General features: G+C 44.3%; 1 protein-coding gene across 1 annotated transcript in view; it reads left to right on the top strand.

The window, feature by feature from the left end:
- The first annotated feature begins 296 nt into the window (after positions 1–296).
- Positions 297–18,674, top strand: part of LOC126482344 (kynurenine 3-monooxygenase-like) — a 182,800-nt gene continuing 164,422 nt past the window's right edge. Inside the window, exon 1 of the mRNA XM_050106425.1 lies at positions 297–465. Within this exon, the coding sequence (XP_049962382.1) occupies positions 352–465 (114 nt within the window). The 5' untranslated portion in view covers positions 297–351. The remainder of the gene's footprint in view (positions 466–18,674) is intronic.

The following is an 18,674-nucleotide window of genomic DNA, read 5'->3' as shown; positions in this document are numbered from 1 at the left end:
ATGCTAGTTGTGGTACGAGGTACCCTCCGCCACGCACCGTATGGTGGATTGCGGAGTATGTATGTAGATGTAGATGTAGATGAAACATAGCCAGTGTTGGAGGTTTTGTGTTCTTTTAAAACTGGCATGCGTTTTTAGTTGCTTCTGCAAGTACTTTGGACATACGCGCTGGCAGAGCATGCGTGAAGGTCAGAAACGAACCTCGGCATGGGTAACTGGTACGTGCTGCCTATCGGGTCGGGCCAGCTTGGAGCGAGAGAAGGGGCGCGGCCGGGTTCCCGCGACCGCTGCTGCTGCGGCGGCAGCCACCGAACGTAGTCTCGAGGGCAGCGGGACGCCACCTGCCGTCTTATGCAGGACCGCAGTTTCCCTCCGGCCGCGGAAGCACCAGCAGCTATGACGCAGCAGCAGCAGCAGCAGAAGGAGCAGCAAGCGGAGGGCGTCGCTGTCGTTGGAGGAGGACTCGTGAGTACTGCAGTGCTGGAAAGGGAGGCAAGCAGCGGGGGGGCCTGGTCAGTCTCAGGTTACTGTGCGCGACCCCTGTTCTTATGTTTCGCGTGTGGCGTCTTTTGCCAATCGTGTTATAGCTTCTTGCCGAATTCTGTCAGTCGTTCGTCCTGCTAGGACCCCCACACGCAATGAGTCGCGCATTAGAAGCACCGCGGTAGGCGCCGCCAGCTCAGCCGACTGAAGCCGCCGCCTTTCCAGTTACGTAACGTTCTGGCCGTTGTCCTTCGGTTTAGCTGTGTAGCGCGTTCCCTATTGTGTTTCTGCCATCGCCTATATCTGCTTTACAGTCAAACTCTGTAAATATATCTGTTCCTTACGTTCGTGCGTGTGCGTGAGCATTTATTTGTGTGTGTGTGTGTGTGTGTGTTTGTGTGTGTATGTGTGTCCTGGTACACGCGCAACAGCGTTCGTGTGCGTGTGTACGAGTACTCGCGAGGGCGCGCAGCGTGTGTGGGAGTGCGCGTGCGTGGGCGTGCGCTCGCGTGCATGCATACTTGTGTGAGTGCGCGAATCGGTGCTTGTGCATACTTTCGAGTGAGTTCGCGAATCCGCCCAAGCGCGTATTTGCGCGCCCATGCCCCTGTGATGACTGGGTGTTGTGTGATGTCCTTAGGTTAGTTAGGTTTAAGTAGTTCTAAGTTCTAGGGGATTGATGACCATAGATGTTAAGTCCCATAGTGCTCAGAGCCATTTGAACTATGCCCCTGTGTGCACGCGTCCGCGCGCGCATGTGTGCGTGTGTGTGTGTGTGTGTGTGAGTGTGTGTGAGAGAGAGAGAGAGAGAGAGAGAGAGAGAAAAGGGCGCGTGCGCAAATATGTTGGCGTATGCGTGTGTGTGTGCACGCTCGCTTGTGTGCATTGGTGAGTGAATGAGCATGAGTGTGAGTGTATGGGCGCGCGCGTATATATCTCGTTACGTAATGTTCCAATGAGGTCGTATTTAAATCAGGTACTTCTACTGGATTTGTACAGTTGTGCAAACATTTTGAAGGCCGCCTGGCTTCCAGTTCTACATCTACGTCTGTACTTTCCATGCCAGTTTACGGTGTGTGGTGGAGGCTACTATCTGTACCACCACCCTCTTCTCCTATTCCAGTCGCGAAGGGTTACCTTCATGGTCTTTTCGCGAGCTATACGTGGAAGCTGTATATTGGTTTTGACTCTTCAAGGAACGTAGGCTTTCGAAACTGTAATGGTAAACCACACCGTCATTCCGATCGCCTACTCCTAAATATTTTCTGTATTTGACTGCTTCCAGTGATCGGTAGGCAATTGTATAATCATACAAACAGTGGATCTTTCTCATTATTTATGCACGTCGCCTTACATTTGTTTATGCTGAGCGTCAACTGCCAATCGTAGCTGCAAGCGTTGATCCTTTCCACGTCGTTCTGCTATTCCCAACAATTTTTAAGTGTTCCGATTTTTCTGTGTACAACACCATGATCCGCTAAAACTGTTATCGAGCATCCGACGTCATCCACTAGGTCATTTCTGTAGCACAATACTGTGAAACTAATGGTCCTAAAAGATTCCCTTTGGGGACGCCCGAAGTTACTTTTACGTCTGAAAGTTCCTCTCCGTAAAGAATGACAGACTATGTTCCGTTTGCTAGAAACTCATGAATCCAGTCACGTAACTGGTCTCGTATTACGTGTGCTTGTACCTTTTCATTATGTGGTAGTGCAGGACTGTATCGAACGTCTTTGGGAATTCAAGCAACTCGGCATCACTTAGGTGTCAGTATGTACTGCTTTCTAGGTATCGTAGACAAACAGACAGAGCTAGGTTTCACACGGTTAACTAAAAATCCGAACACGGGTCTGTAATCAGTGGAAACGTAAATATGAGAACGTAGTCCTGTTTTTTAGGAAGATTTTTTTCCCCTACGTCCTGCTCATATGTCCGTCACGGACGACCTCTCTTTGATGTATTTATGTATTCACTCCCTTCAGAATAGGTCAGCCAATCGATGCCGACGACCACTCACAGCGGCTGTTCCCAATACTTGAACGTGCGCGGCAGTACTATTTGTCTTTTGGATACACGATAGACACGAGATAACAACAGTGAGTAGACGCTACTGATCAGTTTCTTTTTTGTTGTTCTGGAGGTTGTTATAGTTGACAAAACATTACTGGCAACTTAGATTTGTAAATTAGCAACAACCGGAAATTTTTTGTAAAGACAAAGTTACATACAAGACGAATAGAGACTTGTAAGCAAAGTGACGCCGTAACGCGGCACTGCAAATCGTTGTCTAGTGGTCGTTGGTTACCAATTTTCGTTTCTTTTGATCATCGCTCATTCGAATGGCTTGATTAAGCTGTCCGTCTTGTCTTGTTTCTTCTTCTTATTTTTGTCACTGCATAACCTACATCCGCGATACTGGGTTTACATATTCTAACCTTCGTCTACTCTTACATGTATTCCTGTTTCTACTATTCTTTCCAAGTTAACTTTTCCTACACTCTTTGGCACAAATTGCATTATCATATGTCTTCCCTCGTAAATGATTTCCGTAGACTTCTTCACTTGCCTACTGATTCGGGTACTTCTACCTTTCGTAATTTGTCTATCCACTTAATGTTTAACATTTTTTCTGCTGTACCACATTTCAAATGCTTTCAGTTCCGTTTTTTCTAGTTTTTCGCCATCCCACTTTTCACTTCCATCAATGTAGCGTTTTCTCAGTTACCGTTCAATATTTGAAGCCAGTAGCAATCTTAGGTTGAGGGAAGCTTTCACTGCGTGTATCAGTTTCATTCTGGCGTCGCACTTGGTCTTGTGTAAACCTTAATTCTGGGATAACAGAACCCCTTCACTATTGGTCATACGCCTTAAAATTTCCTCCTTCCTCCACGATTTACATTGCCATAGTTTTCCTGGGATGAATACTGGTGTGGATCCTCCCGCAAAGCGACAGCCATTTTTCTCCTTCAGTCTCATCGATCAGAGCTAATGACATCCGCTCTAGTTGAAGGAAGGCTGTGACAATTTCCGGTGTTCGTTCTAAAATATAGTATGTTGTTATAACTAAAAAAATGGTTCAAATGGCTCTGAGCACTATGGGACTTAACTTCTAAGGTCATCAGTCCCCTAGAACTTAGAACTACTTAAGCCTAACTAACCTAAGGACATCACACACATCCATGCCCGAGGCAGGATTCGAACCTGCGACCGTAGCGGTCGCGCGGTTCCAGACTATAGCGCCTAGAACCGCTCGGCCACCCCGGCCGGCCTGTTATAACTCTTGTCTAAATTAACATGGTGGAGGTTTTAATGTGTATCAGAGTGAGTGGCTCAACCATCGCTTTGAAGTAATCCCATGATTTACTGTTCAATTTTATTGTGGATTAAAGAACAATTTTATATCAAAACAAAGCTTATAATAAGAAAATGGTACCCACTTTTATTCTTGGGCATTCCTAGAGGGTCATCCGACAGTCTCGTATCACATGTTTCTAGTCAACCACCATGCACTGTTTTAGCGTGCCGGAATAAACAATGACATGTCAGTTGTTGTTGTTGTTGTCGTCTTCAGTCCTGAGAGTGGTTTGATGCAGCTCTCCATGCTACTCTATCCTGTGCAAGCTGCTTCATCTCCCAGTACGTACTGCAGCCTACATCCTTCTGAATCTGCTTAGTGTATTAATCTCTTGGTCTCCCTCTACGATTTTTACTCTCCACGCTGGCCTCCGATACTAAATTGGTGATCCCTTGATGCCTCAGAACATGTCCTACCAACCGATCCCTTCTTCTAGTCAAGTTGTGCCACAAATTCCTCTTCTCCCCAAATCGTATATTTTTGGTTTTTCTGTCGAGCTGAATACATTTTTACGTACTGACTTTAATATTTCGACGACTGACTCAGTTGTCTTCCTTATATGCCGTGCTGCAAGTAGTGAACTTATTGTCATATTCTTTTATCCGAAGACTAGTTTGAAAAGTTCTCCATGCTAGTCTACCCTGTGGAAACCCATTCAACTCTGAATAACTATCGTGCTCTATATTGATTCGACTGTAGTCGATCCTTGATCTGTCTGAACATTATTTATCCCCCCCCCCCCTTTCCCATTCTTCCATGAAAACCATATTAACTATTCTTTGATGCATCAGACTATTTGCAATCAGTTTATCCGTTCGTTAAATTAAGTTGTGTCATAAATACCTATAAAGATCTTCTCTCCCAGATCGGTTCAGTATCTTTCCATTGGTTTTCCGAGGTACCCTTCTAACTACCAGAATTCTTATGTAACAGCGCGTCCATGTTTCACGTCCATATAAGCAAAAACTTGCCATAGATCTGAATTAGAAGGGGGAAATGGTGGGAGGGGGCAACTCATCTTATTTTCGCGGTGAATGACGAAATGATTTCTACATCTCATGCAAAATGGCTGTGGGTACTGCTATTGCCAGTCTGCATTTTATATCGTCTTCCCTTCTGCCATCGGCACTAAGTCTGCAGTCCAAATAACAGAACTTGTCTACTAACTTTCATATCTTATTTCCCAGTCTGATTTTATATGAATCACATAATTTACTTCGAGTATCATCCATTATTCATTAGTTTTATTCATACGAGAAACGTTTAGAAGGTTTCATCATTGTTTCTCAAACAGAAACTTTATTGCCAAAAACAGATATAGTGTGGCATCTTGCACTATTTTTCGACATACTCGCCACCGATATTGAGGCATTTGTCACAGCGTGCAATGAGTCTGAAGAAACCAGTCTGGTAAAATTCGGTCCCGTGCGATGCAAAGAATCGCCGCACAGTCCGCTCCTCCACAGTGATCGTTTGGAAGTGACGTGCCGAGAGTGAGTCATTCAATGCAGGGAACACAGGTGAAAGATTGGCGAGATTGGGGCTGCAGACTGGAGATCCAGTATCTCCCATCAGAAGCGACGAATCTGATTCTGTGTGGATCACCCGGCCTACTGTCCAGATATTGCCCAACCGGACTTTCATTTGGTTCCCTGCACTAAAAGCTGAACTCTCGAGACGTCACTTCCAAGCTGGTACTGAGTGGAGCAGGCTGTGCAATTTCTTGCCTCGCAGTGCAGCGCATTGTACCAGAGTGATTGGTTCAAACAGATTGCACGCTACGAGAAATATCTGAATGTCGGTGGCGACTATGCCGAAAATAGTTCATGATGCCACGGTGTATTTGTTTTCGGCGATAAAGTTTCTGTTCAGAAACAGTAACCGAACATACCTTCGGAACGTCCTACTTCTTATAAACTGTTTTCAAGACAATGTCCATTTCGTTTTGCAGGTCTTCCCATTCCTTTGTCGTGTCTGATAGGATTGCAATGTCATCGGAAAAGTATACAATTTTTATTTGCTTTCGCTGAAATTTCATTTTCCAGACGTCTCCTTCGTTTCCTTTACTGCTTGCTCAGTGTACAGATCATAAGGTACAACCATTCCTGACTCCTTCTCAATTACTGCCTCTCTGTCATGTCCTTAAACTCTCAGAACTGCAGTTCCGTACAAGCTATGGATAATCTTCTATTTCCTGTATTTTGTCTCTGATAACTTTAAAATAGCAGAAGTGTGTTCCAGTCAGCGTGGTCTTATGCATGTATAGTAAAAGGTCGCGGGTTCTCAGAGAGCTTGTTTCTGGACCTAGCAAACAGCTACCGTATCAGAGAGTTGCAGAGGATGACCCCTGTCGAGCGGATTAAATACTAGTCACCGCCGTAAACGAGCGCTCTTGTCACTTTGGAACGCTGTAAATGTTGTACAATTGGTACCTGGCGGTCATTTGACCCTCCATCGTGATGACTGGGTGTTTTGTGATGTCCTTAGGTTAGTTAGGTTTAAGTAGTTCTAAGTTTTAGGGGACTGATGACCATAGATGTTAAGTCCCATAGTGCTCAGAGCCATTTGAACCATTTGAACTCTCCATCGCTGACTAAAGTCGTGGCAGTTAAATAGTGTGTATGTGCCAGTCGGTTTTGCGCAATCAGCGCAGTAAGATGGCTCGATGTGGAGACTTGACAGAACGACAGAAAAAAAGCTGTCAGTTTTGGACGTTATGAAGTTAGCTCGCTTGTTACTGTACCACTACGGACTGTCTAGTGTGTGTACAAGGAATGGTTTACCACACACAGTCGTAAAGCACGACACAAGAACGGATGTAAAAAGATCTTAACCTACAGGGACTACAGTCGAGCGTCACACCTTATCAGTGACAATCGGTCTAAATCCCAGTACGGACTGTTCTTGTCTGGGGTTGCAGATCCGTCTCAGTCCAGTTTCCGAGCGAGCATTGCGCAGGGAACTGCAACCAGTGGACATTTCCAGCCGAGTTCCTCGCAGAAGGTCATTGCTCACAGCGGCAGACAAATCTGCACGCCCTCAATGGACAAAACAACACACAACGTGGCCTGTAGCTGACTGGAAGCGCGTATTGTGGTCCTAGCTGACTGGAAGCGCATGTTGTGGTCCGAGTCGCTATTTTCCCTAACTTTTTCCTTTTTTAAGTGATGCGAAAACATCAAATGCACCAACGGATCAATGATGCGTTTAATTTGTAGTTTGTATTTCAGACTGGGGGTGGTTCTTTGGTACTTTCCTACTATGTATTGGACCCATTCCTTCAGGTTGCCGTGAACATGAACCACGGTATTTCCGTTGACATTTTCGGCTACCGACTGAGCCTTGTACTTTCTACTGCATCATGCAAAATTCTCCCGCTGTCCTAAACTCTTATAAAAGTTTCCCAGTTTAGCGGCGATTCCGTAGAACGTGGTATAAATGACAAACAGAATAACTGTTCATGCTTTGTCACCTGAACTGCGCTACTTAAGCTAGTCCTTTCATCGATTATCTTAATGAACGATGCTCAGGATTTCCTCCGACCTGTTTACTGTGAATCTCCAGTAGACGTTGTCCCTTTGAGCAGTTTTTGTGCGTATTGGATTCTTCAGAAGATTCAAGCAGGCTACAAGTGGTTATAAGTGGACATGCGGATAGCTAATTTACTTGAAATAAGTCCCGGGATGTTCAGTAACAATGTAAGTTTGAAGCGATTCATCTCCAAAAGTTCATAAATTTCGAGAGCATGGTTAAGCCGTTCCGGAGGAAGACGGTTCAAGTCTGCGTCCGGCCATGCTGATTTAGATTTTCCATTATTTCCCCAAATCTCTGCAGACAAATGTCAGGATGGTTCCTTCGCAGGGGCACGGCCGATTTGCTTTCCCATCCTTACGACAATCGGAGTTTGAGTTCCGTATCTAATGACCTCAATGTCGACGGGACGTTAGAGTGTAATCTTCCTTCCTTCCTTCTGTTATGAGAACAGATTACCGCTTTGGAAGCTTCTAGAATGATTTGCTCCACTACTTCCAAATTTTCATACGTTTTACGTAACAGTTTTTATGTGGCTGATAATGACCTGGGCGTAGTCCAAACTGAATCCATCACTGCCATCAAAATTACAAAAGGCATCGCTCTATATACACAGAGAAGTCCTGTGGAATGTCCATTATCCTATAAACATCATTGACGTATATACGAATAAGAAAGCCAAATCTAAAAACTTGCCAGAAACGCAGAATTGGTGAGGCAAAACTGGCGCTTTAAGTGCAGCGTCAGCCATAATGTCTGCAGTAAACGAAAGAAACTCAGAGTATTATTAATAAGAAGAGCTCTCATATAGTTTGCTGTGACTGTGCTGTGTTCTCGCGCTTGAAGAACACTTGTCAAACATAAAACAGAGAACTAAATGCTTACAGAAGTGGGCACACTTGTTTCATGTTACGATTGTTGGGAACCAGCTGTCAAAACATAAAGGACACAAATAGATTCCTATTACAACGGGTATATGTACTCTCTGTCATGACAGTTGAAGGTCAACTACTCAAACATAAAATAAGGGAATATATTGTCACTGTGGACAGAGAACTGTCAAAACAGCTTATGATTTACAGCTTACACTGGTCGGAAGCCAGAGCATAAATCATACAATAAACGATAGTTAAAATCAGTGAAGCAGCACTTTTCAGAAAAACAGAAAAGATGGGACTAGGTGAGAAAACGTCACAGATGTCATCAACTGCCCATCGAAAAAATCCTTCTCCCTCCACAGGGAAAACAGAGTCTGTGAGTATGGAATCAAAACCATCGGACAGAGTTGTCTTAAGATCAGTTATTGTCACTTTTTACGCAGAATTTGGGAAGCGTAGACTGTTCCGATTGCAACGTCTTCCAGGAACTTAAATGTTTACCTGCTACAATCTATTGAACAGAAAGACTTAGAATTTTGCTCTGAGTTGGGAGAAAAATCATAGACTGTGATCGTCTCTACTTTTAGACTTGGCATTTCATCTCAAGACACCTTAGTGTAGTGTAGTGTATTTCATTTCGGATAAACTCTTAGTACTGTATATACTTTGTTGTTATTAATTTCGTAGTCACTTTTCCCTCCTGCTGACGTTACCTCCTCGATTTCCCATCAATTAGAGTATCCCTTCCACATCGATCAACGATGTGAATCAGACTTCAGGTAACTTGTGGCTCAATCATTTGCCGAATTTCAAGCCTGGTAGGCGAAAGATATGTCTGTATGCCCTACATAGACTTACTGTGTATCTAGTTCAGATGTTCATGCTGGGGAAGTGATACATCAGCAGTTGTATTCTTACGACGTATCTTATTCGTTACAGCTTCTACGTTTTTTTACCCGGTTTTTCGTCTTTACCACTGACAGTCGTTAGATTTTTTACTAACTTTCTCCTACCAACTATGCCTCCTAATACAGACAACGCACGTGAGAAACGTACGCATTATAACAAAAATTATTTGAGAGTTAACAAAAATAACTGACAAATTATTTGCACCAGCGTGAAAGCAGAAAACTTATTACTAAACTTCAAAAATGGTTCAAATGGCTCTGAGCACTATGGGACTTAACATCTGAGGTCATCAGTCCCCTAGAACTTAGAACTACTTAAACCTAACTAACCTAAGGACATCACACACATCCATGCCCGAGGCAGGATTCGAACCTGCGACCGTAGCGGTCACGCGGTTCCAGACTGACGCGCCTAGAACCGCTCGGCCACACCGGCCGGCTATTAAACTTGTATATTCTAATTAGATAAAGAGCCATGGCAGCGTATTAAACTTCTCACTGTGCATTTCCTCTCCAACATAGTTTTACTTCATCGTAGACAGACAATAGTCAGAAATGGTTTTCTGAAAAACGGATATGAGTTAATAAGGAATGTAAATTTAAGAATTAGCGTTATATGGAAGAAAAACGTGCTCTATAAACAGTACAGACAAGAAGAGGATCGAAGATTTTAAAATGTGCTGATAGAGAAGAATTGTCATGATTAGATGTGTAGAATGAATAATTGATTGACAAGGAAGAAAGCTGTACGGAATGTCTTGACAAAAAGCAGGAATCAGTTGATAAGACAAACCCTGAAATATGTAAGAACAGTTACTTTGCTAATGGAGAGAAACATGGCGGTAAAAAATTGTAGAGGGACACTGAATCTTGACTACAGGAAGCAGCTGCAAATGGATGTAGGTTGCAGTAATTCAGAGGCGAAGAGCGTTGCACGTGGCTGGTGTGGAGAGCTATTCAAAATCAGCCTTCTGACTTTCTACTATTTTTCTATTGGAGAGCAATAACTGCAAACAACTGATAATGTTTCCGTAAGTGACATAGCATAAAATAGTTGTTACTATTATTAAAAATATTGCTTAGGCATTTTGCTCACTTCTGAACTGAAAAGACAAGTGATTATAAACACAATAGTTTGGAACACATGTACATAATACAAGGGTTGGACAAAAATATGCGAACAACGCCAGAAACGCCTGCTTGAACATAAATGGCCAAGCCTACAGGTTGTGCTGCTGAATTTGACCACGGACGGCACCTGTGGAATGTCCTCAAAACGTTGCAAGTGTCAGTCATCGTGAGAACAGTGTTCTGTGTAGTTGTGACTGCACTACGTCGGAGTTAAGTGAAGTAGTGCGCGGGCTAAGTATTGTTCCTCGTATGGTGGGTCCTCCAGTAACCAAGATAGGTGAAATGTTTGATGTTTCGAGAGGCACCCTACCGAAGATTTATACTGCACACAGGGGAAGCAGAAAAACACCACCCGCGAAGTCACAACACGGACGAAAGTGCGTGTTGAGTGGTCATTGAGGAGGATTGTGACAAAAAATAAGAAGACGACAGCTGCAAACTTCACTGCAGAGCTTAATATCGCACCAGCGAATCCTATCAGCACCAAAACAACACGAGTGTTCTACTATTTTTCTATTGGAGAGCAATAACTGCAAACAACTGATAATGTTTCCGTAAGTGACATAGCATAAAATAGTTGTTACTATTATTAAAAATATTGTTTAGGCATTTTGCTCACTTCTGAACTGAAAAGACAAGTGATTATAAACACAATAGTTTGGAACACATGTATATAATACAAGGGCTGAACAAAAATATGCGAACAACGCCAGAAACGCCTGCTTGAACATAAATGGCCAAGCCTACAGGTTGTGCTGCTGAATTTGACCACGGACGGCACCTGTGGAATGTCCTCAAAACGTTGCAAGTGTCAGTCATCGTGAGAACAGTGTTCTGTGTAGTTGTGACTGCAATACGTCGGAGTTAAGTGAAGTAGTGCGCGGGCTAAGTATTGTTCCTCGTATGGTGGGTCCTCCAGTAACCAAGATAGGTGAAATGTTTGATGTTTCGAGAGGCACCCTACCGGAGATTTATACTGCACACAGGGGAAGCAGAAAAACATCACCCGCGAACTCACAACACGGACGAAAGTGCGTGTTGAGTGGTCATTGAGGAGGATTGTGACAAAAAATAAGAAGACGACAGCTGCAAACGTCACTGCAGAGCTTAATATCGCACCAGCGAATCCTATCAGCACCCAAACAACACGAAGGGAGCTCCCTGGGCAGGTAATTACACGCGAGCTGGGGTTCCAAAACCACTCATCAGTGATCCAAATGCCCGTAACAGGCAAACTTGGCGTCGAAGCCATAAAACCTGGACTGTGGAGCAATGGAAGAAGGTCGGATGAATCCTGTTTCACACTGTTTCCAATTTGTAGTCGAGTTTAAGTCCGAAGAGTGAAACATGGCGAGGGTTCGGTGGTGATTTGGGCAGCCATGTCGTGGCAATCGATGGGCCCTGTGGTTACTCCGCAAGGTCACATTACTGCCAATGAGTATGTGACCATCTCACCGCGCGAAGTAGCTGCGCGGTTTGAGGCGCCGTGTCACGGATTGCGCGGCTCCTCCCTCCGGAGGTTCGAGTCCTCCCTCGGGCATGAGTGTGTGTGTTGTTCTTAGCATAAGTTAGTTTAAGTAGTGTGTAAGTCTAGGGACCGATGACCTCAGCAGTTTGGTCCCTTAGGATTCACACACATTTGAACATTTTTGACCATTTTGGCTGATCAGGCCCATCCCATAGTACAATCTTAGTTTCCCAAAGCTGATGCTGTGTTCCAAGACGACAGGCCCCTGTTCACACATCTCGTACCGTCCAGGGCTGGTCTTGTTAGCACGAGGATGAACTACCGCATCTATCCTAGCTACTTTGGAGAAAAGTGTACGTGATCCCTAACCACCTCGTTCCCTGAACTTGCCACTGTTTTACAGGAAGAATGCTGTAAGATTACCTTGAAAACCATATAGGATCCGTATTTATCCATTCTGAGACGAGTGGAATCTGTTTTGAATGCCAACGATTTTCCTTAACCGCGCTAGGCATGGTAATGTGTTGAGTTTATGGTGTTTCCATGTTTTTATCTAACACTTGTATCTGAGAGACTTATAAAGCAAAAACATCTCCTGTTTCCTGGACATTGCGCAGTATCACTAACGAAAACTGTGTCGCTACCTATTTCGGTGAATAACAAACTAATTTGAAAATATTGTTTGACCTCGGGTGTGGACCTCTGCGTCAGTGCTTGTTTCACAATAAAGATTCACTCACATCACTAAATTAAAATACTCATTTCCTCAGTAGCTTGAATCTTTAAGGAAGTCGCTAGCGTTCTCGAAGCGGCTGCAATTCAGTTTTAGGAACTATTCACCTTTGACAATGTCCTAGTTGTCTCCTTGCTACCTGAAGTCAAAGTTCCAACATGGTGTGTCACCACTCAACATTATAAATTTAAAACACAAAATTTTCCAGCAAAAGCGACTCATATTACGTAATACTCTAATGCAGTGCGGTGTGTAATTGCTAGTGAGCATTTCATGCATATTTGAGATTTTATAGTGTTCAGTGTTCTCGAAATGGCTGAGAAAGACTTGTTTATCAATAATTTTTATAACAAATGGTTCAAATGGCTCTGAGCACTATGGGACTTAACATCTGAGGTCATCAGTCCCCTAGAACTTAGAACTACGTAAACCTAACTAACCTAAAGACATCACACACATCCGTGTCCGAGGCAGGATTCGAACCTGCGATCGTAGCGGTCGCGGGGTTCCAGATTGCAGCACCTAGAACCGCTCGGCCGCTCCGGCCGGCGATAGGACTTTGTCTGACGTTAATAAAAGCTAGTATGGAATTCTCAGCTTTAGTTCTGATAAGTATATTTTTATAACAACCCGAAGATATATTCTAAAGAATAGTCACTGAAGATAGTTTGGCGAACAAACGGCTAAGCACAGTGCTGTTGGAGAGATCCTGGCAAAGGTCTCACTGTGAACCGGTTTAATGAGTTGCAAGTTTAGAATCAACACCCGAGAGCAGTGGCGTTACGTCACAAGCGTCCAGCCTCGTTCTTGTGTAAGCTGGCGGAAGTGTGTAGTTGCTCTTGTAGCAGAGAGCATACTTGTCATATTGAAACATTCCTCCTGACACATGCTGTCCAACGATATGAAAGAAAACCATTATGTCAAGCTGCAAAAACACTGAAAAACGCTGTCTGCCATTCTCAAGGACTGCACAACAAGTAAAAGCAAGTATGTAACGTACCAACAAAGTAATTTCACTAACTACCGGCTGTAACGAGCTGTTATAGGACAGTGGTCAATGGCTAATAAGAAGACATGGACGAAAGCAGAATACAGACAGCGGAAGCGATATCTTAAGCGTGAGTTCTAGGTATCAAAGATATGAGGACACACGGCAGCAGCTGGATACGGGGAACTTGCGACGCTCTTGCACCTTCCGACTTCCTTGAGAAAACTGTTACGGCGCATGCCATTGAGTCCCGCGATTGCGTAACACAGGGACATACTGTTGGGAAATGTAATAGCGATCGAATCACAGGAATAAGTTTTAGATTTCACTTCATCACTTAGAGGTTTTTGCCCGTTTATTTGTTCCACTATAGGATATTATATTGGTAAATTATTCTTAATAGCTGAGATTATAGTGGACAATGACAAGCAAAATTGATCGTGTTTCTGGCAGAGCAGATATTCGCGCGAGATCCATCATACCAACTACGGCCTGTAATCAGCCACGTCAGGTGCCCGCCGACAGGGCTAAGTGTGGGAAGGACATGGAAATGGACGCTTCCTCTACTGAATGCAAATCCTTAAACGTGATCGCTTTAATAAATGTATGAAGTCTACTAAATCTTTCATAAGCTTATCCACGTAGTGGCGTATCCGTATTTGTTATTAAATGCAATAAATAAAATTCTATCTGTGCCACAATATCCTTTGTTAATACTGCAATCAGTTTACAGTTTGCACCATCTTTAAACATTTCGGCGTGGACAATAATATACGGCAAAGGAGGAGCCCCAAGCCTCCAATTCGACTTAGGTTACCTACCGGAAAGCTCGACATAAAGGGCCCATACGTAAGCATGCTGCACACCACCTTCTCAAAACTAACAGCTCTATTCAGCGTCGACTAATGCTACCACTGACAGAGGTTTACAAAGACATGATGGCTTGAAGTCTGTCAGAATATATTATTATCCCAAGCTCTACTACAGAAACCAATATAAAACAAAATAGAGAAGTCATAAAAATTGAAATTGTTACAAGTTTATGCACCAAATGGAAATGGGAGCGATCAATGTTGATTCATTTCACGGATGTATTAAATACTAAAAACTGCGACCAAATTAATCTTTAACATAGTCGCGTGTCAGTTTATTGCTAACAATGCACTGAGATGACAAAAATGATGAAATATCTGTTAATGTCGTATCGGACTCCTTTTTTCGTGTGTAGTGCAGCAACTGGACGTGGCATGAATTCAACAAGTCGTTGGAAATCCTCTGCAGACATATTGAGTCATCCTGGTTCTATAGCCGTCCATAATTACAAAAGTATTTCCGGTGCAGGATTTTACGCACTCACTGACCTCTCGATTAGGTTCCATAAATGTTCGATTGTATCCATATCGTGCTATCTGGGTGGCTAAACCAATCGTTCTAACTGTCCAGAATGTTCCTCAAACCAATCGCGAACAGTCTGGGTCCGATGACATAAACCGTGAATGGCTGCAAATCGTCGTCAAATAGCCAAACATAGCCAGTCAATGATCGGTTCAGTTGCAACAGAGGACCCCATCCGTTCCATGTAAACACAGCCCACACCATTATGAAGCCTCCATCTGCTTGCACAGTGCCTCGTTGACAGCTTACGTCCACGGCTTCGTGGGGTCTGCGCTACACTCGAACCCTACCATTAGTTCTTACCAACTGAAATTGGGACTCATCTGGCCAGGCCACGGTTTTCCAGTCGCTGTTAGCAAAGGCACTCGCGTCCGTCGTCTCCTGCCATAGCCCATTAACTTCAAAGTTCGCTGCACTGTCCTAACGGATACATTCCGACATTGATTTCTGTGGTTATTTCACGCATTGTTGCTTGTCTATTAGTACTGACAACTCTACGCAATCGCCGCTGCTCTCGGTCCTTAAAAGAAGGCCCTCGGCCACTGCGTTGTCCGTGTTGAAAGGTAATGCCTGAAATTTGAGATTCTCAGCACACTCTTGACATTATGGATCTCGGAATATTGAATTCCCTAATGATTTTCGAAATGGAATGTACCATGCTTCTGTCTCCAACTACCAACCCACATAAAAATCTGTGCGACCATAATCAAGTCGGAAACCTTTTTACATGAATCAACTGAGTACAAATTAAAGCTTCGCCAATGCACTGCCATTTTATACCCTGTGTACGTGATACTACCACCATTTGTATATGCGCATATCGCTGTCCCATGAGTTTTGTTAGCGAAAAATGGCAGACATGAATATGCACAGGCTGACAAAAAAAGTGAAACACCCAGAAGTCACGGTCGTATCTCAACGTAACTTCGTAGACATACACTACCGGCCATTAAAATTGCTACGTCAAGAGGAAATGCAGATGATAAACGGGTATTCATTGGACAAATATATTATACTAGAACTGACACGTGATTACATTTTCACGCAATTTGGTGCATAAATCCTGAGAAATCAGTACCCAAACAACCATCTGGCCGTAATAACGGCCTTGATACGCCTGGGCATTGAGTCAAACAGAGCTTGGATGGCGTGGACAGGTACAGTTGCCCATGCAGCTTCAACACGATACCACAGTTCATCAAGAGTAGTGACTGGCGTATTGTGACGAGCCACTATTGACCAGACGTTTTAAATTGATGAGAGATCTGGAGAATGTGCTGGCCAGGGCAGCAGTCGAACATTTTCTGTATCCAGAGAGGCTCATACAGGACCTGCAACATGCGCTCGTGCAGTATTCTGCTGAAAAGTAGGGTTTCGCAGGTATCGAATGAAGGGTAGAGTCACGGATCGTAACACATCTGAAATGTAACGTCCACTGTTCAAAGCGCCGTCAGTGCGAGCAAGAGGTGACTCTGACGTGTAACCAATGGCACCCCATACCATGACGCCGGGTGATACGCCAGTATGGCGATAACGAATACACGCTTCCAATGTGCGTTCACCGCGATGTCGCCCAACACGGATGCGACCATCATGATGATGTAAACAGAACCGGGATTCATCCGAAAAAATGACGTTTTGCCATTCGTGCACCCAGGTTCGTCGTTGAGTACACCATCGCAGGCGCTCCTGTCTGTCATGCAGCGTCAAGGTTAACGGCAGCCATGGTCTCCGAGCTGATAGTCCATGCTGCTGCAAACGTCATCGAACTGTTCGTGCAGATGGTTGTTGTCTTGCAAACGTCCCCATCTGTTGACTCAGGGATCGAGACGTGGCTGCACGATCCGTTACAGCCATGCGAATAAGATGCCTGTCATCTCGACTGCTAGTGATACGAAGCCGTTGGGATCCAGCACGGCGTTCCGTATCACCCTCCGTAACCCACCGATTCCATATCCTGCCAACAGTCATTGGATCTAGACCAACCCGAGCAGCAATGTCGCGATACGATAAACCGCAATCGCGATAGGCTCCGATCCGACCTTTATCAAAGTCAGAAACGTATTGGTACGCATTTCTCCCCCTTACACAAGGCATCACAACAACGTTTCACCAGGCAACGCCGGTCATCTGCTGTTTGTGTATGAGAAATCGGTTGGAAACTTTTCTCATGTCAGGACGTTGTAGGTGTCGCCACCGGCGCCAACTTTGTGTGAATTCACTGAAATCTAATCATTTGCATATCACAGCATCTTCTTCCTGTCGGTTAAATTTCGCGTCTGTAGCACGTCATCTTCGTGGTGTAGCAATTTTAAATGCCGGTAGTGTACAAACCATCGATGGGTATGTATTAATTAGAGTTGCAGTTTTCTATGAGAGGTATGACGACCACCATAATGCATCAGTGTTGTTACCAGTCCTGATAGAGTAGATCTACATCTACATCCATACTCCGCAAGCCACCTGACGGTGTGTGGCGGAGGGTAGTTTGAATACTTCTATCGGTTCTCCCTTCTATTCCAGTCTCATATTGTTCGTGGAAAGGAAGATTGTCGGTATGCCTCTGTGTGGGCTCTAATCTCTCTGATTTTATCCTCATGGTCTCTTCGCGAGATATACTTCTCGAAACTTCAACAAAAGCCCGTTCCGAGCTACTGAGCGTCTCTCCTGCAGAGTGTTCCACTGGTGGTGGTGGTGGTGGTTAGTGTTTAACGTCCCGTCGACAACGAGGTCATTAGAGACGGAGCGCAAGCTCGGGTTAGGGAAGGATTGGGAAGGAAATCGGCCGTGCCCTTTCAAAGGAACCATCCCGGCATTTGCCTGAAACGATTTAGGGAAATCACGGAAAACCTAAATCAGGATGGCCGGAGACGGGATTGAACCGTCGTCCTCCCGAATGCGAGTCCAGTGTGCTAACCACTGCGCCACCTCGCTCGGTGTGTTCCACTGGAGCTTATCTATCATCTCCGTAACACTTTCGCGATTACTAAACGATCCTGTAACGAAACGCGCTGTTCTCCGTTGGATCTTCTCTATCTCTTCTATCAACCCTATCTGCTACGGATCCCACACTGGTGAGCAATATTCAAGCACAGGGCGAACAAGTGTACTGTAACCTACATCCATTGTTTTCGGATTGCATTTCCTTTCCAATGAATCTCAGTCTGGCATCTGCTTTACCGACGATCACTTTATATGATCATTTCATTTTAAATCACTCCTAATGTCTGCTCCCAGATAGTTTATGGAATTAACTGCTTCCAGTTGCTGACCTGCTATATTGTAGCTAAATGATAAAGGATCTTTCTTTCTATGTATTCGCAGCACATTACACTTGTCTACATTGAGATTCAATTGCCATTCCCTGCACCATGCGTCCATTCGTTGCAGATCCTCCTGCATTTCAGTACAATTTTCCATTGTTACAACCTTTCGATATACTACAGCATCATCCGCAAAAAGCCTCAGTGAACTTCCGATGTCATCCACAAGGTCATTTATATATATTGTGAATAGCAGCGGTCCTACGACACTCCCCTGTGGCACACCTGAAATCAGTCTTACTTTGGTAGACTTCTCTCCATTGAGAATGACATGCTGCGTTCTGTTATCTAGGAACTCTTCAATCCAATCACACAATTGGTCTGATAGTCCATATGCTCTTACTCTGTTCATTAAACGACTGTGGGGAACTGCATCGAACGCCTTGCGGAAGTCAAGAAATACGGCATCTACCTGGGAACCCGTGTCTATGGCCCTCTGAGTCTCGTGGACGAATAGCGCGAGCTGGGTTTCACACGATCG

This window comes from Schistocerca serialis, chromosome 5, assembly GCF_023864345.2.
Source record: "Schistocerca serialis cubense isolate TAMUIC-IGC-003099 chromosome 5, iqSchSeri2.2, whole genome shotgun sequence".
Taxonomy (NCBI): Eukaryota; Metazoa; Arthropoda; class Insecta; order Orthoptera; family Acrididae; genus Schistocerca; species Schistocerca serialis.
Note: the sequence above shows the minus strand (reverse complement) of the source record. Positions and strands in the feature narration are given on the sequence as shown.